The sequence below is a fragment of the Pantherophis guttatus genome, chromosome 2 (genome assembly GCF_059756535.1).
Source record: "Pantherophis guttatus breed Tessera chromosome 2, ASM5975653v1, whole genome shotgun sequence".
Taxonomy (NCBI): Eukaryota; Metazoa; Chordata; class Lepidosauria; order Squamata; family Colubridae; genus Pantherophis; species Pantherophis guttatus.
In genome coordinates, this window is record NC_142064.1 from 105,580,937 (window position 1) to 105,598,363 (window position 17,427).

Genomic DNA, 17,427 nt, shown 5'->3' on the forward strand with positions numbered 1-17,427 from the left:
GGTTGACTCAGCCTTCCATCCTTTCTAAGGTAGGTGAAATGAGGACCCAGTTTGTGGGGGCAATAAGCTGACTTTGTATAAAATATACAAAAGTATGAAGGCTATTGCTTAACACATTGTAAGCCGCCCTGAGTCTCCGGAGAAGGGCGGCATATAAATCAAATTTAAAAAAACAAAAACAAAAAAAAAACATATGCTTGAAATAATAAATTGGTGTCACCTAGGTTCTTGTGAGTGTTAGAAAGAAGGAATCTTTTGGTTGGTCATAGTTGCATTGCTGTATTCCAGTGAATGATAATGAAAGAACCAAAAAGTACTCAAAAGATATGAATGGATGCTATGACAAAACTAGATAATACCAAAAAAATTAAGTCATTATGCCATTTGTAGACCCAAGAATGAATGAGAATTGTGACTGTAAATGAGAAAAAGGACTTTTGAATGCATGATTTAAACAAAAATCTGTCCAGGCATCTATGTGGAAAAGGAATGAAGTGGAAAGTATTATTGGTTGGCTTTCCCCTCCCTAAAATGGTGTTGGACTAGCAGCTTCTTTAGTTAGCTCTGGAGATATATTCATTTTATTCAGCTTCTGTTATTGTTTTCTTATTCTTGAAATCCTATTTTATCTTATTTGAATTTCTTTTATCTATTTTATAAATTTAAACTCCTGACCTGCCACTGAAAAGCATCTGACACTATGGGTAGGAAAACAACAACACAGAACCAGCTCTGGAGCTTTGAAACCAGTCAAAGCAACAAAACAACTGTAGATGAATGAGTTCTTCATTTCAAAAGTTTTCTACTGAGGCCAATCTCCAGTAAGCAGTTACAAAGTACTCTTCCAGCAATTGGATTAAATGTCAAATTTTCTTCTCTGTAATGAAAATTATGGACCCTTTGCACACTGGCTATTCTGAAGAATATATTGCCTTGTAACTATTTGATTATTTCTGTAAAAAGTGAGGATCTGAAGAAAATTTTTGATGTCTTTAGAGGATTCTTTCAAGAAAAATACAAATGATTCCCAACCCCCTAATTAATAAGCAGCCAGTAAACATCAAATGTTGTATTCCCTTAAGATCAGATAATAAAAGGAACCTGATATATCAATATGAACACTTATTTATTTATTAAATTTCTATACCGCCCATCTCACCTAAATGAGTTTACAACACTATAATAAAATACAGTAAGTTCTGGCTTTTTGTAATAACAGTATAGCTGTGGGAAGATGAATTTCCATAGACTGTCTCTTTTTTCTAAGCCAACTATTTCATAGCCATTGACCTTTGTTCATATTAAATTGAACTATAACTGCCAGACAGTGATTCAGTTGTTTTTTTTAGCAAACCAACAATACCAAAATGTGAGAACCTTTCTAAATAACATTATATCAGCTCATACACTCCAAAATGCTTCCTCTACCTTGGACAGTTGCCAGGTTTCTTCTGCCTTATCTCTGACCTTGATACCAGGAAGTGTAGATAAATGTTTCACCAACACAAGGAAAATATTGCTTGGTGCTTTTGAAAGGGAACCGATTATCTCTTACAGCATGATGATTAAAGATAAACAGATATTATTTAAAATTGAAGAGCTTGCCCAAGCCATGAAACTGGTCCAAGGGAAAGTAAAGCAGGAAATCTGGTTTCCTAGAGCCCCCAGAATTACAAGGTTAGTAAGTGCATTCTGTTAATGCTGTCTCTGGTGTGTCAGTCCCAGATAGACCAGATTAAAAATACAGACTAGATGAACTAATTCTATTTTAAAGTAAGGTTGCAATAACAGAATCTTGTAAGCCTGAAAGTACCAATCTCCTGCCATCTCCTTTACTGCCTGAAAACTTCTGAGCTTCTTAATCTGCCCATTATACAACTGCAGACTATGCCCTGTCTTATCTGACCATCCCCTAGACAGAATCTCTTCCCCTGTATCCCAAGTCATTACCAAATACCATTACAAGTGCCACATCTGTACACTCATATCAAATAACCTTTTGAACCTGATCATATAATTGGAGTCATGTGAATACCCAGCAATAGCTTCTAGAGTCAGTTGACTCAGGCATAGTGTTTTATTTTATTTATTTATTATTTTATTTTAGTTTGATTTATATGCCGCCATTCTCCGGAGACTCAGGGCGGCTTACAAGGCGTTAAGCAATAGCCTTCGTACTTTTGTATATTTTATACAAAGTCAGCTTATTGCCCCCACAAACCGGTCCTCATTTTACCTACCTTAGAAAGGATGGAAGGCTGAGTCAATCTTTTTTTTTTTTAATTTGAATTTAATTTTTTTAAAAAAATTTAAAATTTATATGCCGCCCTTCTCCTGGAGACTCAGGAGAATGCGTTAAGCAATAGCCTTCATACTTTTGTATATTTATACAAAGTCATCTTATTGCTCCCATAATCTGGGTCCTCATTTTACCTACCTTAGAAAGGATGGAAGACTGAGTCAACCCTGAGCCTGGCGAGAATTGAACTCGCAGTAATTGCAGGCAGCTGGAAGCTAAATACTACCTTTAACAGTAGCATTAGTCTGCTGCGCCAGTCAGGCTCAGTTTTTAATTATAAATGTCTAACTTTCCTCTCATAGATTGCTTTCTGGATGGGACAAACTGGAGAATTATCTGTCCCAATTTATTTGGGATTATCCTAACACTGGTTTTACATTGGTAAGCAATTTGAAAGCCAGATTTGGCACTAGTGAGAAGTTCACTATACAAGGTTCTATCTAGTACAATTTAATTTCATACAATGTTTTTAGTCTACTAACATCTTTAAAATTAGATTGTTGTTGGATAGGGATCATTTGTCACTGTCTCTTCCTGTGGGCCTTAATCCTCTTTTGATTTCTTTGGAAATCAAAAGGCTTGGGACAGTGACATTGGGTCCAGCCATTCTTAGGCTTAGATGGCCTGAAGAGACTGCAAGGCAACTGCTTCTTGCCTTGGATAGGTCCCTTGAGCTCTATGGGCTCTTCAGGAGCATTAGCCAATATAATGTTCTGATATGCAACCTCTGGAGTTCATTATTAACACATTTGCACCTTGTGAGCTTTTGTCTTAGGGAGAAACCCTAGACTAGAACTGCATGCAAGCTATGGTAGATCTGATGATAAGTTTCAAATGTTACAAATTCAGTAACTGTCCCATTCAGGAATCAGCTATTTGATCTTAAAAGGGGTTATAAAACTGAATAAAAAGAATCAATTTTTTTACACATCCTACGTACAGACAACTAGGAATAACTTTTTCAAACTACAAAGGATAGAAATGCACCTTTTCTGGAAAATAATTTCAAGCATTTCAACCAACCTGATGGTTCAGCCAGAAACTAAGATTCTGCCTAAAGTGGAAAGAATTCTATAACATGCTATAAAAGTTCTCTCCTACTAGCCCTCTGCCTCAATATATGCTCAGTAGTTCAGTACTTAGTACACAACATGTCAATCTTTTATTCACAAAATAGCTTTAATATTTAGATTTCTTAATATTGTATTGTCTGCATATATAGTGCTATGGTATTAATACATTTATTTTTATAGATTTTACTCATTTCTAAGATTTTAGAAATACTTATGCTTTTTCATTAGTATTTTGTAACATCTTACAGCAATTTTACAAAATGTTGATCAGTGGCTGAAATAAAGTTGTCTCAATTGATTTGATAGTTTATGATTTAAAAACGAGTGAATGAAAGAAAGAGATACATTTGTATCCAAAAGAATGAATGGAAGAACATGAAAGAGGATGGGAAAGCTGCTTGGAAAAGAGTGAAAAGAATGTTACAACCTGTTACAAAAGCCTGTAGTTTACATAGACATGTAAAAATGGAATCATTGTGAAATAGGGATTAGCTATTTTCAGATTAGACAGAACTGTTAGGTAAACATGAAGCAAGATGAATTCAATATTCAACAGGACAAGAATGACTAGGAGTCCATTGACTTGAAAGGGAAGCAGGAAAGGATTAGACAAATTTGGGCTGACAAATTAATTACTATGCCAAAATTTATATGCTGCTTCCTTTTCTGATTCTAAGTAGTTTATAACATATGAAATAAAATAATATTATAAAAGCCACTCATAAAATCCAATATAAAACAACATTATTAAAACTGTAAATAAACATGCCTTCAAACAAGCCCAATTGTTCTCTTCAAGAAGACTGTTTTCATAACATTCTGAAACCTTATCAGAAAAATGCACTTAACATTGGTGCACAAGCTATTGAGGAGCTACTACTGACACTCTCCAAGTAACCCCCACCTCTGTTCCTTTCCAAGTTTTTAATTTCTTTCTTTTAATAATATCTTAAAATTAAATTCTATGATAGGAAAATGGAAATAAAGTGTTAGGATTTTCAACATTTTGCAAACTAAGACATTCTTAGCTATATATTTCACTCTTCGGCAGGTCACTGACAAAGGCTTGAGTTGCATATTGAGATATGGATACATCTGTAAATCTCTCTATTCTGAATTTTGGTTTATTCTTCTTCTGGGATTTAAGGTATGTTATTTATTCTAGTATCTCATTGATAAGAGCTTAAGCTCATTGTCTGTTATGTCTAGATACTTTAAAGATTAAGTTTATTTAATTTAGGGACAGTGTTTTTGTACAAATATTCATACATTCATTATGTAAAGTTGAAAAAAATATTTTTAAAAACATCACATTTCTTAGCCACAACTCTGAAAAATGCATTCACCTGTTGCATGGAAGATAGCTAGATGGAACCCTGATTGATGATTGTGTTGCTTCCTCAAGATGAGGAACATTTCTTATGTCTTCATTCCCTCTACTTCTATAAGGACATTGAATTCAACGCAACTTGTAGTAAATCCTAAAACTTTATAAAACAAATGTAAAATAATTGCTACCTTTTTCATTCAACTATAATGTATCTTATAAAAGGGCAGAGGGATAATAGGTCACCAAAGCCCCCCAAATTGTACCATGAAAATTTGGGGACAAAACTCTGTGTTTTGTTCACAAATATGGGCTTGGTATTCACCACCATCAACCAAAATCCAGGACCTCCAGCAGTCCGGCCAACTGGCCCTTGGAATAGGTTCAGCAGGTAACCAGCAGCCAAGTGAAGGTAGCCTTTCTCTTGGAATGACCCATCTTTTTCTGGTAAAATAGCATTTTAATGCAAAAGGATTAAGTTATGGGACCATAGTGTAATTTCCTTTCCAATCTGCCCTCTATCACCCAAATAACATACCAATGTCCCATCATCAAATTGGAGAGTTGCTTCACATCTCATGGTTGTTGAAGGAGAGTATCTTATTATTTTTGCATTATGAATGCTGTTTTACCAGAAAAAATGGGTCATTCCAATGAAAAGACTACCTTCAGTTGGCTGCTAGTTACCCACTGACCTATTCCAAGGGTCAGGTGGCCAGACTGCTGGAGGTCCTGGATTTTGGTTGATGCTAGTAAATGCCAAGTCCATATTAGTGAACAAATGGATCTAACATGTATTACTAAAACCTGGTGCTTGCTCACATTTGAGTTTATATCTGCTTTGAATGCCAAGATAGGGGAGGTTTGGTGGCATTCAGGAGTATTCAGCAGTATTCTAAAATAATCTGGAAATTCATGGCAATCGTAGACTTGAACTAGTTTATCTTAAGCACATGTATTGGGCATTATTCCAGATCTGGCCTTTATTAGAGCATCTATTATGTGATTTGAAGATAGAGGATATTATGGAGAGTCCATTGCTGTATTCAAATCATTCACTGGTTTGTCTGAGGCAAATAGTTGCCTGGAATCTATGCTAGTTGGAAGGTTCTATTAAATCCACAGACCCTTTAGGGTCATGATAGGCATTTGGAGAGTTTTTCTGCTAATTGCAGTCAGTTCTGTCAAACACATAGTTAATCCTTGTGACTGCAAGATGAAAACGCTCCTGGGTGGCTTCGCTCCTTCCATAACTCTGGAGAGGATTCTTGGGTCAATAAGGAACACTTGGAAATAAAAGGGATGAAGAGATTAGAGCATTGATGGAGAAAGACTAGAAGTGAACTTGACCAAACCTGCGTATAAGTGCCTATCTGGAGGTGATTAAGGCAGAGACACATCCTTATAGCAACTTTCTTTTTTGGGGATTGAGAGTTAGAAGATCTGCACACAGGATCTTATGAAAATTTGGTCAATATTTTGCCACAATGTGGCTCAAATTTACATAAGTCTTGGCTCTGTATGGGCAGTTTGTATGAACCAGACAGAAGTAGAATCTTGCAAAGTGATCTGGAAGTCATTCCATGTGGCAGACTTCAGTGAAGAGGATAGGGTGCTAGGAAGCATCATCTCCATCACAGGTGAGTTGGATGCCTATCCCTCCTAATATTATCCAGGGATGAATACTAGATTATGGCTATTGTTCCATCATAGCGTCTTGATTTTGCATCAAGTGAGCAGTAAGGATATTTTATGAACTTTTTATCAATGTATGATTACATTAACAGAATGGAAGTTTAGACTTAACTCATGTTTGAACCTACTAAAAAAACTTTTCCTCTGTTATTTTTCAGGGAATCCTACTGATGTATGGAATTTATCTTGCAGGTCTAACAGATAATCTGAGTTGCCCACCAGTTAATCAGTCCCTGACACTCATAAGTGCAGTAGCCATTATTTTCCTCTTTATTGGAATTATGCTGGTGGTCAATAGTTTTTTCAACTTGTGGTACAATCTGGTGTATGGATTAACTTCAGGAGGAATCTTTGTCTGTATGTTTTCAATAAATTGTTTGATCTTTATCCCACAGGTAAGAAAGCAGATGAGCAGTATTGCAAATTACCTTTCCCCAGAGTCTTGCATATAAATGGAATTCCTGACATAAAGTGAATATACAAATTAATTAAAAATTGTTAATCTCATTGATAACTATAGTTTACTTGGCAAGAAAATGCAATTGTATATCCTCAGCTCATAATAAATGTATTCTGCTTCCTGTAAGCTCATGACAGGACTCTCATCATACTGGGACTTGCAAAAACACTTTTCTTAGCTTTGCTGTGTAGTGATTCAAGGATTTATATAGTTGGGTGCCATACCACATAGCCTACTTCAGCACTATATAGACAGTTGTAGAATGATAAGAGGAATAATAAAAAACCCTCATATTATACACTTTTTAAATTTTAATGTTAGAATTTCATTAAAATGTATTTAAAAATTGAAATATAGGGGAAATGCATTAATTAGTTTAAATTTAGTTCTTGTTCCTTTATATAATTTTACCCATTTTTTTTTAATTGAAAAAGTTTTACAAATACAGATTTTCCCCCTTCCCCTCCCCCCCTTCCCCTCCCTAGCCTCCCTTACCCTCCCCTCCCCTCTTGGCTTCCCCAGGATGAAATCCAAATCCAAATCACATTATATAATACTTTACCGCCCATCTACTCTACCCCCTGTGTAGTATACATTTCTTCCTGACATTCTAATATTCTATCCCCTGTACTATACATTTCTACACAACATTCAACTAAAAGTTATCTGGTACTTCCTAGTTTAATATTTATTCTGCACATAATCTATCCATTTCTTCCACTCTCATACATAGATCTCTTGGGTCCAATCTTTTATGTATGCTGATATCTTCACCATTTCTGCGACACTGGCCACCTTCAAAATCCATTCTTCAATAATAAACATAACATCCCTTTTCCAGTATTAAACAATCAGTAACCTAGCCTATCACCATATACCATATCAATTTTGTTTCACCCACTTTCCCGCAGGTCCACCATATATAATAATTTATAACATCTAAACAGTCACATCAAATCCTTCTTCCAACAGCGTATTTAATGTCTTTAGTTGCCATCTGCCCCCATCATTGAAGAATACTTCTGTATATAACCCCCCCCCCCGAGTGACTTTATATTTATATTCCGTATGATATCTTCTATAAAGTCTTTCATCTAGAGTATTAATTCCATCGAGCATGTTAGGGTAACAACCAGATCAACTGCCAATGCCCTTGTTCCATAATCCTCTTGCCTCATGGCTATTCCCTTCAACGGACAGATATCCATCTTTCTTAAAATCTATAATAGAAAGTTCCAATTCACTCAATTACAGGCCTTCTCCACCTCCTAGACCACCAGCACTGCAGAGATCTGTTTATTCTTCTCAAGATAGTCCAATAAATCTATAATTTGCCTCACATTGTCTTTCATATATCTGTCTTCTATAAGTCCTGCTTAATCATGAATCAGTTCTTGAATAACTGGCATTAATCTGTTGGCTAATAATTTTGCAAAAATTTTATAATCCATATTCAAGAGAGATATTGATCTAAAATTTTCTAGTTTTGTGGAACCTGCTTCTTTTCTTTCCTTGTGCTGGCTTAAACCTCTGCTGTTGTTGTTTTTCTGGAATTTGTTTATAGACTGATCGAGTTATGTGCTGGTCTTTAATTGATTTGTAGGACATCAAATCAAGATCCAAAGCCACTTCTCTTGTATTTTTAGGTGGTCCACCTATAACCTTTAAAGGAAGATCCGGGAACGGCTCATCCAAAAAGCCCCTTGTAGTTCCTTGTATTTCCATTGGTTCCATCTCCATCTGCTTCCACTGGACTTCAATCTCTTGTTCGATTTGTTTTTCTTTATCACCCTCCTGTATTCCTAATACTGAAGATGTACATGGAGATGTTAGGCCAATTTTAAAAACATTAAGATAAAATTCTTCCGCTTTTTCAACAGTATTTAATCAATATTTTTCTCCTTGATATCTCAATATTATGCCAATTGGAGCATCCCATCTAAATGGAATTTGATGTTTCTTTAGTTCAGTCACCAAAAATGCAAAATCCTTTCTGTCTTTTAGCATCTTAGGCGGCAGCTCTTTGTAAATCATTTCGTCATTTCTTATTCTTCTATCTGTGAAGTATATCACCACATCTCTGGGCAATTGCCTTTGCCTTGCCACCCAAGAATTCACTCTGTAAATCTTGTCAATTTTGGACAAAACCTCTTCGGGGCTAACCTTTAGCATCACAGCCAAAGCATCAGCACAAATCCTTCTCAAATCTCTATTGTTTTCCTTTATCCCCCTCAGTCTTATAGCAAACTCCATAAATTTGAATTGCATCATTGTCACTTCATTTTCAATCCTTTTCATTTTATTATCCACATTGTAAATCTTATAATCAGCTTCCTTCATTTTAGACTCTACTTCTAAACTAATTTCTTCCACTTTTTTATCAATCTGGACAATTACTTCTGAAAAGCCAGTCAAAACTGTCAAAATATCTCGCTTCATCTTATCATACTTTTCTTGAACCACCTCCTTAATTTCCTGTTGAAATTTTTCAAATTTCTGGTCCATAACCGCATCTTGTTTCATCAGAGCCAGAATAATAAATTCCTTCAGATCTTTAAAATCAATCTCCTGTCTCTGGCTCTGAATCTGCAAACTTAAAAACTGCTCTTGTGACTTATAAGTGGGGGAGCCCCCCCCCCCCGGCTTTGTTGTCTGGCTTTGAAGCCATTCTGCCACGCAGAGAAACTCTTTTTTTAAAAAGGAAGTCTTCTCTCCCTTTACCACAAAGTCCTCTCAGAATTAAGCAAGTCTCTAAGGGAGAAGATACTTTGTAGCGTACTAAGACAGCCAGGCAAATCCACTTTCGCTTTCAGCTTTTTTCAAGCCGCTGAAGCCGGACGCCATTTTAAACTTTCACTCTTCTCTTTCTCCATTCTCAAATTCCATCACAGGGCTATTATAAATACTTGCAGTTTTGAGTTCCGGATCCAGATTTCACCCTGTTTATTTTTAATAGATCTTTTGACTTTCGCTGATTACATTGGTTGCGTCGTCTGGCTCTGCTACATGCAGAGTTCCCCCGCAGTCCGGAGCTTCGGCGAGCTGGATAGGGAGCCTCATCCTGCTTCCTCCCCAGAGGCAAAAAAGACACTCTGGGGACTTCACAGGGGCTCTACCTGCTCTTGCCGGCTCTCCTCACGTTTCCTCAAAGAAACGGAGTTTTTCGAGCCGCCTCTCAGCTGTAGAGGCGGCTCTTTACAGGCGGCGGGGCTGGTGGTCTTGAAAGACCGTCTGGCGACGACGGCGGCACCAACTGGAAGCCAATTTTACCCATTTTTGAAGTATGATTTCTCCAAAGGTGAAATATCTCTTTTAGTCTGAAAAAAATGCAAATACAATTTATTTTATTTATTATTTATTTTATTTTATTATCAGATTTATATACTGCCCTTCTCCCGGAGGACTCAGGGCGGTGCACAGCCAAAGTAAAAACATAAATACAAACATTAAAATACAGTTAAAAAGATATATATGCGTTTGGCCCCATAATTAAAAACAATAACAAACCTATTAAAAACATTTAAAAATATGTTAAACCAGCCCGGCTTGCTGAATAAGAAAGGTCTTCAGGGCACGGCGGAAGGCACCGCTGTCTTGGATTCTTCGTATCTCTGGGGGCAGCTGATTCCAGAGGGCAGGTGCACCCACAGAAAAGGCCCTCCCCCTGGGGGCCACCAGTCTACATTGCTTGGCCGATGGCACCCTGAGGAGGCCCTCTCTGTGGGAGGGCACAGGTCGGTGGGAGGCCATTGGTAGCAGCAGGCGGTCTCGAAGATATCCAGGTCCTATGCCATGGAGCTCTTTAAAGGTGATAACCAACACCTTGAAGCACACCCGGAAGACCACTGGGAGCCAGTGCAGCTCACGCAGGAGAGGTGTTATGTGGGAGCACCATGCAGCTCCTGTAACTACCTGCGCGGCCGCATTCTGGACCAGTTGGAGCCTCCAGGTGCTCTTCAAGGGGAGCCCCATGTAGAGAGCATTGCTGTAGTCCAGGTGAGAGGTGACGAGGGCATGAGTGACTGCGCACAAGGAATCCCGATCTAGGAAGGGCCGCAACTGGCGGATCAGGCGAACCTGATAAAAAGCCCCCCTGGCTACAGCCGTTAGATGTTCCTCCAAGGACAGCTGCGTATCCAGGAGGACGCCCAAATTGCGAGCCCTCTCCGAGGGGGCCAAAGACTTGCCCCCAATAGTCAGTGATGGTGTCAACTGACTATATTGGGATGCCGGAAACCACAGCCACTCAGTCTTGGATGGGTTGAGCCTGAGCCTGTTCCTCCCCATCGAGATCCGCACGGCCTCCAGGCACTGGGACATCACTTCAAGGGCATCATTGGGGTGGCCCGGGGTGCAGATGTACAGCTGGGTGTCATCAGCGTACTGGTGGTACTTCACCCCGAAGCCACGGATGATCTCACCCAGCGGCTTCACATAGATGTTGAACAAAAGGGGCGAGAGGACTGACCCCTGAGGCACCCCACATATGAGGTGTCTCGAGGTCGACCTCTGCCCCCCTGCCAACACAAACTGCGACCAGTCCAAGAGAAAGGAGGAGAACCATTGTAACACGGTGCCCCCCATCCCCAACTCTTCCAACCAGCGCAGCATGATACCATGGTCGATGGTATCAAAAGCCGCTGAGAGATCTAACAGGACTAGAACAGAGGAGCAACCCCTGTCCTGAGCCCTCCAGAGATCATCTACCAATGCGACCAATGTCGTTTCCGTGCTGTACCCGGGCCTGAAACCCGACTGGAATGGATCCAGATAAGACGTTTCCTCCAGGTATTGTGGAAACTGTCATGCGACCACACTCTCAACAACCTTCGCCACAAAGCGAAGGTTGGAGACGGGATGGTAGTTTGCTAAGACTGCCGGGTCCAGGGAAGGCTTCTTGAGGAGAGGCCTCACCACCGCCTCTTTCAAGGCCGTGGGGAAGTAACCCTCACTCAACGAAGCGTTGATAATTCCCTGGAGCCAGCCTTGTGTAACTTCCCGGGAAGCCAGTACTAACCAGGAGGGATATGGGTCCAGCAAACGTGGCTGCACTAAGTCTCCCCAAAGTCCTGTCCACGTCATCAGGGGTCACAGAGTCAAACTCTTCCCAGATAACATTCTCAAGACTATTCCTCGCCACCCTGCCCGAATCTACCCAGTCAGAGTCCAAATCCCCCCGAATCTGTGCGATTTTGTCATACAGATATTGTCCGAAATCCTCGGCCCTGCCTTCCAGGGGGTCCTCCCGCACTCCCGGATGTAACAGGGAGCGGGTCACCCTGAACAGAGTGGCCGGACGATTATCTGATGATGCAATAAGAGCGGAAAAGTAATTAAACTTTGCCGCCTTTATCGCCACTAGGTAGGTCTTAATATGCGACCTTACCAGTGTTCAGTCAGATTCAGCGAGACTGGCCCTCCAACCGCTCTCCAGGCGTCTTCCGGTGCTTCATCTCCCTCAGCTCCTCGGTGAACCATGGAGCCACATGGGATCGGCACCGGGTCAGAGGCCGCAAAGGCACGACTCGATCTAAAGCCCCACCAGCCGGGGCTTTATCAATGTCCTCAATTTAAATGAGGACATTGAGGACATGAGCTTTGGCAGCAAGAAAGTTCAATTCCAAGTCACTGTCAGATAACCTCATGGAAACAGTGGGCTCTCTCCTCAGTTTATTTCAGTGTTCATGTGCATATATTTTAGTGTGGCCTATTTATCTGAATATGTCTTAAATATTTGGCTTTATCGCCCGTTGTCTGTAAAATGCAATAAACTTTGGGATAGGAGGTTGTTTAATATGGGTGAATTCTCAGGTATTTGTAAGAGTTTATTTCACATATGTGATTCAAACATTTTGTACTCTTACTGTGAAATATTTTGATGCTATAGCTGCCAAGTGACCTGCTCCATGCTTTGTTGTCTTCCTTCTTTAAATAGTGAAAAGGCCTGCAGTAAAATATTTTGTCCAAGAAAATGTGTGTATGAGAGAGAGGGAGGGAGGGAGGGAGACAGAGACATGGACAAAGAAAATGAACCTTGCCTTTCAAGTGAAAAGTTTGCATGTGTACAAGGGAGTGAGATCTTTATCTATGAGGACAAAACAACTCAGCAGTTTCAAGACTTGCCCCCCCACTTCTCCATAGCTTTCACTTTTTGTCTACTGTACTCTATCTTGATCCTTACTTCTGACTAGGTTGAGCTCTAATTCTATTGTAATGTTCAGCAGATCAGACAGTGGAAGACTTTTGAAAAACAAGAAATTGATACCAGCAACATGGCCAAATATTTTACAGGTTCCAACAAGAATTTCCACTCTACAATGTATAGTGATGAAGAGATATACCAGCTGCTCGGGGAAAAAAATACCTTGATACAGCAGCTTGTAGAGGTGGGAAATATTTACATAATTAGTAGAAAGAATGAAAATACAGCATCTCATCACTATGCAACCATTCTCACATGCTATATGAACATAATTAAAGTATCTCATAGAATTAAAACTGAGCTTCAGATCTGAAAATAAGATAAAATAGGATAAAAACAAGAAAATGGATTAAACTGATTTAAAAGGTAAAGGTTTCCCTGTCAGTCATGTCAGACTCTAGGGCATGGTGCTCATCTCAGTTTCTTGGTCGAGGAAGCCAGTTGTCTGAAGACCATTTCTGTGGTCATGTGGCCAGCATGGCTATATGCCAAAGGTGCAGGGGAACACTGTTACCTTTTCACCAAAGTGGTACCTATTTATCTACTTGCATTTGCATGGTTTAGAACTGTTAAGTGGACAGGAGCTGGGGCAAGTAACAGGAGTGATAAATATGGCAGACCTTGGGGGGGAGGGAAACTATTATAGTCCATGGTGTGTTTTTTCCCTGCCAGACATTTTAGAATGGTCAGAAAAATATACAGGTGATCAGGAATCTATATTATTAAAAAATCTCTTTGCTATCTAGATGTTTGCAACATCATAAATCATAAAAGAACATGCTCATCTCAAAGAGGATATAGATACAAATTGCTGAATAAACAATTGTGCGAGAAGGCAGCTGCTGTGCACACCTATCTCTGCATGGAGATGGACTATATTCATATTTCCCAATACTGAAGTTAGCTTTTTATAGGAATTTTCATTGCATACTGAAAAAATAGTTCATTGACTGTCATTCCAGTAGTATGTGAGGAATTCAGCAAATACTCTACTCTCATGGATTTTTGCTCCCATGATGGAAACGGTTTAAATATAGCCACTTCTCTGGCAGATTTAAAGGTGGGATTTAATCAATTCATTGAAAATTTTACCAACTATCTTCACTTAACAAGATAGAAAATCCTTGGAATAAAGGAAGCAGCAAGATCAGGGGTGAAATCGGGTGAAATGCTCTTGGTTCGGACCGGATCGCTCGATCCGGTAGCGATGGAGGCAGGTGGTTCAGAGAACCGGTAGCAAAAATTCCTGCCCAGCTGAGCCACACAATCATCAGAGGCTTTTTTTTTTTTACTTTTAAAAGCATTTTTTCTACCTCTTCTGCCGAAAAAATGCTTTTAAAAGTAAAAAAAAAAAAAGCCTCTGATGATCGTGCGGCTCAGCTGGTATCGTCAAAGGCTTTTAAAAAAGAAAAACATCCCTTTTTTTCTTTTAAATGCCTCTGACGATCCAAGCTGAGTTGCCTGATTGTCAGAGCCTTTTGAAAGCATTTTTTTTTCAAAAAATGGTTTTAAAAGTAAAAAAAAAATAATGGCCACACCCACCCAGTCACATTACCCCCCCAAGCCACACTCACATAACCGGTAGTAACAAATTTTAGATTTCACCACTGAGCAAGGTACTTTTTACAGCAACATTTCCAAGTATAGAGCCCTAGGTAAAACAGATAGTTCTGAACAAGTAGAACCATTCTTAGAATATGCTTTGGCTTTGTTTGGTTGCAACATGTCAGAAGAACATTGAATAATTTTTAGTGGGAAGAAATCCCCAAAGCCATACAACCTGATCTTACATGTGAGCTGTGTGATGTTCCTATCTTTTTAAAATTAAAAAAAATACTGAAAACAATTGAGTCATTATCTATGGCGATTCTGAGTCATCCAGGTCACGGTTGTCCCAAAGGTGCTTTTTCAAAAGGCAACTGGACTTTTCCTTTTCCTTGAAGGTGTTTCGCTTCTCCTCCAAGAAGCTTCTTCAGTTTCAATTCTGAACTGAAGGAGCTTCTTGGAGGAGAAGCGAAATGTTTACAAGGAAAAACCAAGTCCAGTTGCCTTTAAAAAAGTACAATTGAGTAGATAGGTTTTTGTATCCATAATCAATGCTTATGTCACTTTAATCAAGCAAATCTAGGTGGCTTATGAAATAAATGAAGCACTTTATAAAGAGGAATCATAGCCCCACATATTAAGTGGAGATTTTAGCATTTGATTTGCCATTTAGTCTGAAGTAATAGAGTCCATTTTGTGGCATTTCAGATTAGGTTCAGATGAAAGGAATACATTCTCCAGTATATTCCAAATATTTGGAAGACTGATGTTAAAAGGCAAAATGAACAAGTGCAGTGGTACTCAACTGCTTTGAAACTCATCAAATTTGGTATTCAATGCATTTTGACGTGAAAATTTTGTCCTAATTGTTTGGTATTCAACGCATAAACTTGAACTTGTTGATGTCATCTGCCTTGTGACTCACTATATTATTACTTATGGGAAAAATGTTTGGTACTCATCATTTTTGGTACTCATCCAGCCTCCCAGAACCAACTGAGTATCAAGGTACTACTGTATCTTGTTTATAGTTGCATTTCATTAACAAAATAGTGCACACAATGTTAATGCTTTGTGTTTGTCAAAGACCTTTAATATAAGATTGATAAGCAATATTCTGTTTTTCTCCTCCTGTGTTTCTTGTTTGTTATGTACATTTATTATGTGTATCATTATTAGCCAACATGATAATTTTTGTTGAAGTATAACATTTATTACTTATTCCGGCTCATTCTTTTGCCTAGCAGGCCTGTCTTAATTTTTTCAAATATTCATTTTATGTGAACTATAATTGTGTTTTGGTGCATTTAAATTAAAGTATTTATCATAGTTTATTTAAAACAGAAAGATACAGCAATTGCAAATCTTCAAGAACAAATGAACGGTGTTAAGGAGAAGTTGATGAGACTGGTGGCTACAGAGGATAACCACAGTGTTGCTGATTCTCCATTTCTTTCAACCTCCATTTTATTGCCTTCTCATTCGACAGCTAATTTTTCTTCAGCGGCAATTGAAAAACTACCCTTTTCACTTAGCCAGGAGCTGAAACCATGGCAGAATTCTAACCTCTCAAATTCACAATATGTAGCAGGATTACTTAGTGAAAAAAGGTCTATTGATGACCTAGAACATACAAATAAAGAAAACATGTCATTAGACATTACTGCTAAGTGCAAACTAGTGAATAAGAAGCATTCAGGTGCTAAGTATGATGAAGAGCAATGGTTTTCCCAATCCAGCACTTTACTTACTAGAGAGAGGCTACATGAACACAGTTTCAGCACACTGAGCAAAGGAGCAAGGCAACCACATTTTTCAGCACTGAAGCAAAAGCAAAGCCCTGAAGTAAGTTCTGCGAGCAATAAAAGAATTCAAGAAAACTTTCAGGATCTGAGTGTGGATCATGTTACTACAATGCAGCCATCTTCCAGGGGACCCAAGTACAATTATGAAAGGAGAATAAGGTTGCAACCAAAGGAGATTCAGAAGGAAGTCCCCTTCAACTTTTCTGGTTCCATGGCGTCCGGTATTCAATGTGGTGTGAATAAATCAGCCAACAGAATGCAAAGAATGAGCAGATTAATAGAATATCCTTGGTCAGCACCAAGATGCACCAAGGATGGAGATTATTTGCATCAGCCTCCACCTTTGCCATCATTGGTGCTCAAAAACCCACTTGAAACTAAGCCTGACAGTGGGTTTGAATCATTATACAATCAAGACTATGGCTTGCTGCTAGACAATCATCTAGTAGGGAACTGTGCATCTACATTTTATCCCACAAACTTGAAGAATTTTCATTATCAGCAGAAAGATTTTCTGACAAGAGCTATTCCAGGCCTGTCTCCCTTCCAGCATTTTTACTTTGATTCTGGCAGCAGTTCTTCTGGGGAGACAACCTATTGCCATCACACACAGGCTTGTGAAATTTGCCATTGCAGTCTTTCTTCTTCTAGTGACAGCTGCATGATTGACACAGATCCTGAATATAGTATGTTAAATTATGCAAAACTTTACAGCAAACCTAAACAAATTGTGAATTTCAATGAAGATTTGGAACCCACTTACGTATAAAAATAAAATTTGAATTTACTATACATTTCTGTTTTTCAGTAGTAAATGAGAATATCCTCAAAAGCATGGCTTCTTCTGTGAATTGTTTGAGCCTATAAAAATTAATCACATAGAAGCTCAAGTAACATATTTTCTATAGAATGGACGTTGTCTTACCTGAACATCCCTTTTCTGGGCGCTGCGTACACTATCCATGCATGGGTTAATCCTTCAGTCTTTGGCAAACAACTGAGTGAAAAGAACAAAGGTTTT

The 17,427-nt window shown here is 38.8% G+C and overlaps 1 protein-coding gene across 1 annotated transcript in view; it reads left to right on the forward strand.

Moving 5' to 3' along the window:
• The window catches only part of GPR156 (G protein-coupled receptor 156), a 33,500-nt gene extending 16,302 nt beyond the window's left edge, over positions 1 to 17,198 (forward strand). Inside the window, exons 7-10 of the mRNA XM_087888370.1 lie at positions 4,424 to 4,519; positions 6,553 to 6,789; positions 13,079 to 13,240; positions 15,946 to 17,198. Coding sequence (XP_087744496.1) covers positions 4,424 to 4,519; positions 6,553 to 6,789; positions 13,079 to 13,240; positions 15,946 to 17,175 — 1,725 coding nt within the window. The 3' untranslated portion in view covers positions 17,176 to 17,198. The remainder of the gene's footprint in view (positions 1 to 4,423; positions 4,520 to 6,552; positions 6,790 to 13,078; positions 13,241 to 15,945) is intronic.
• Positions 17,199 to 17,427: the final 229 nt, after the last annotated feature.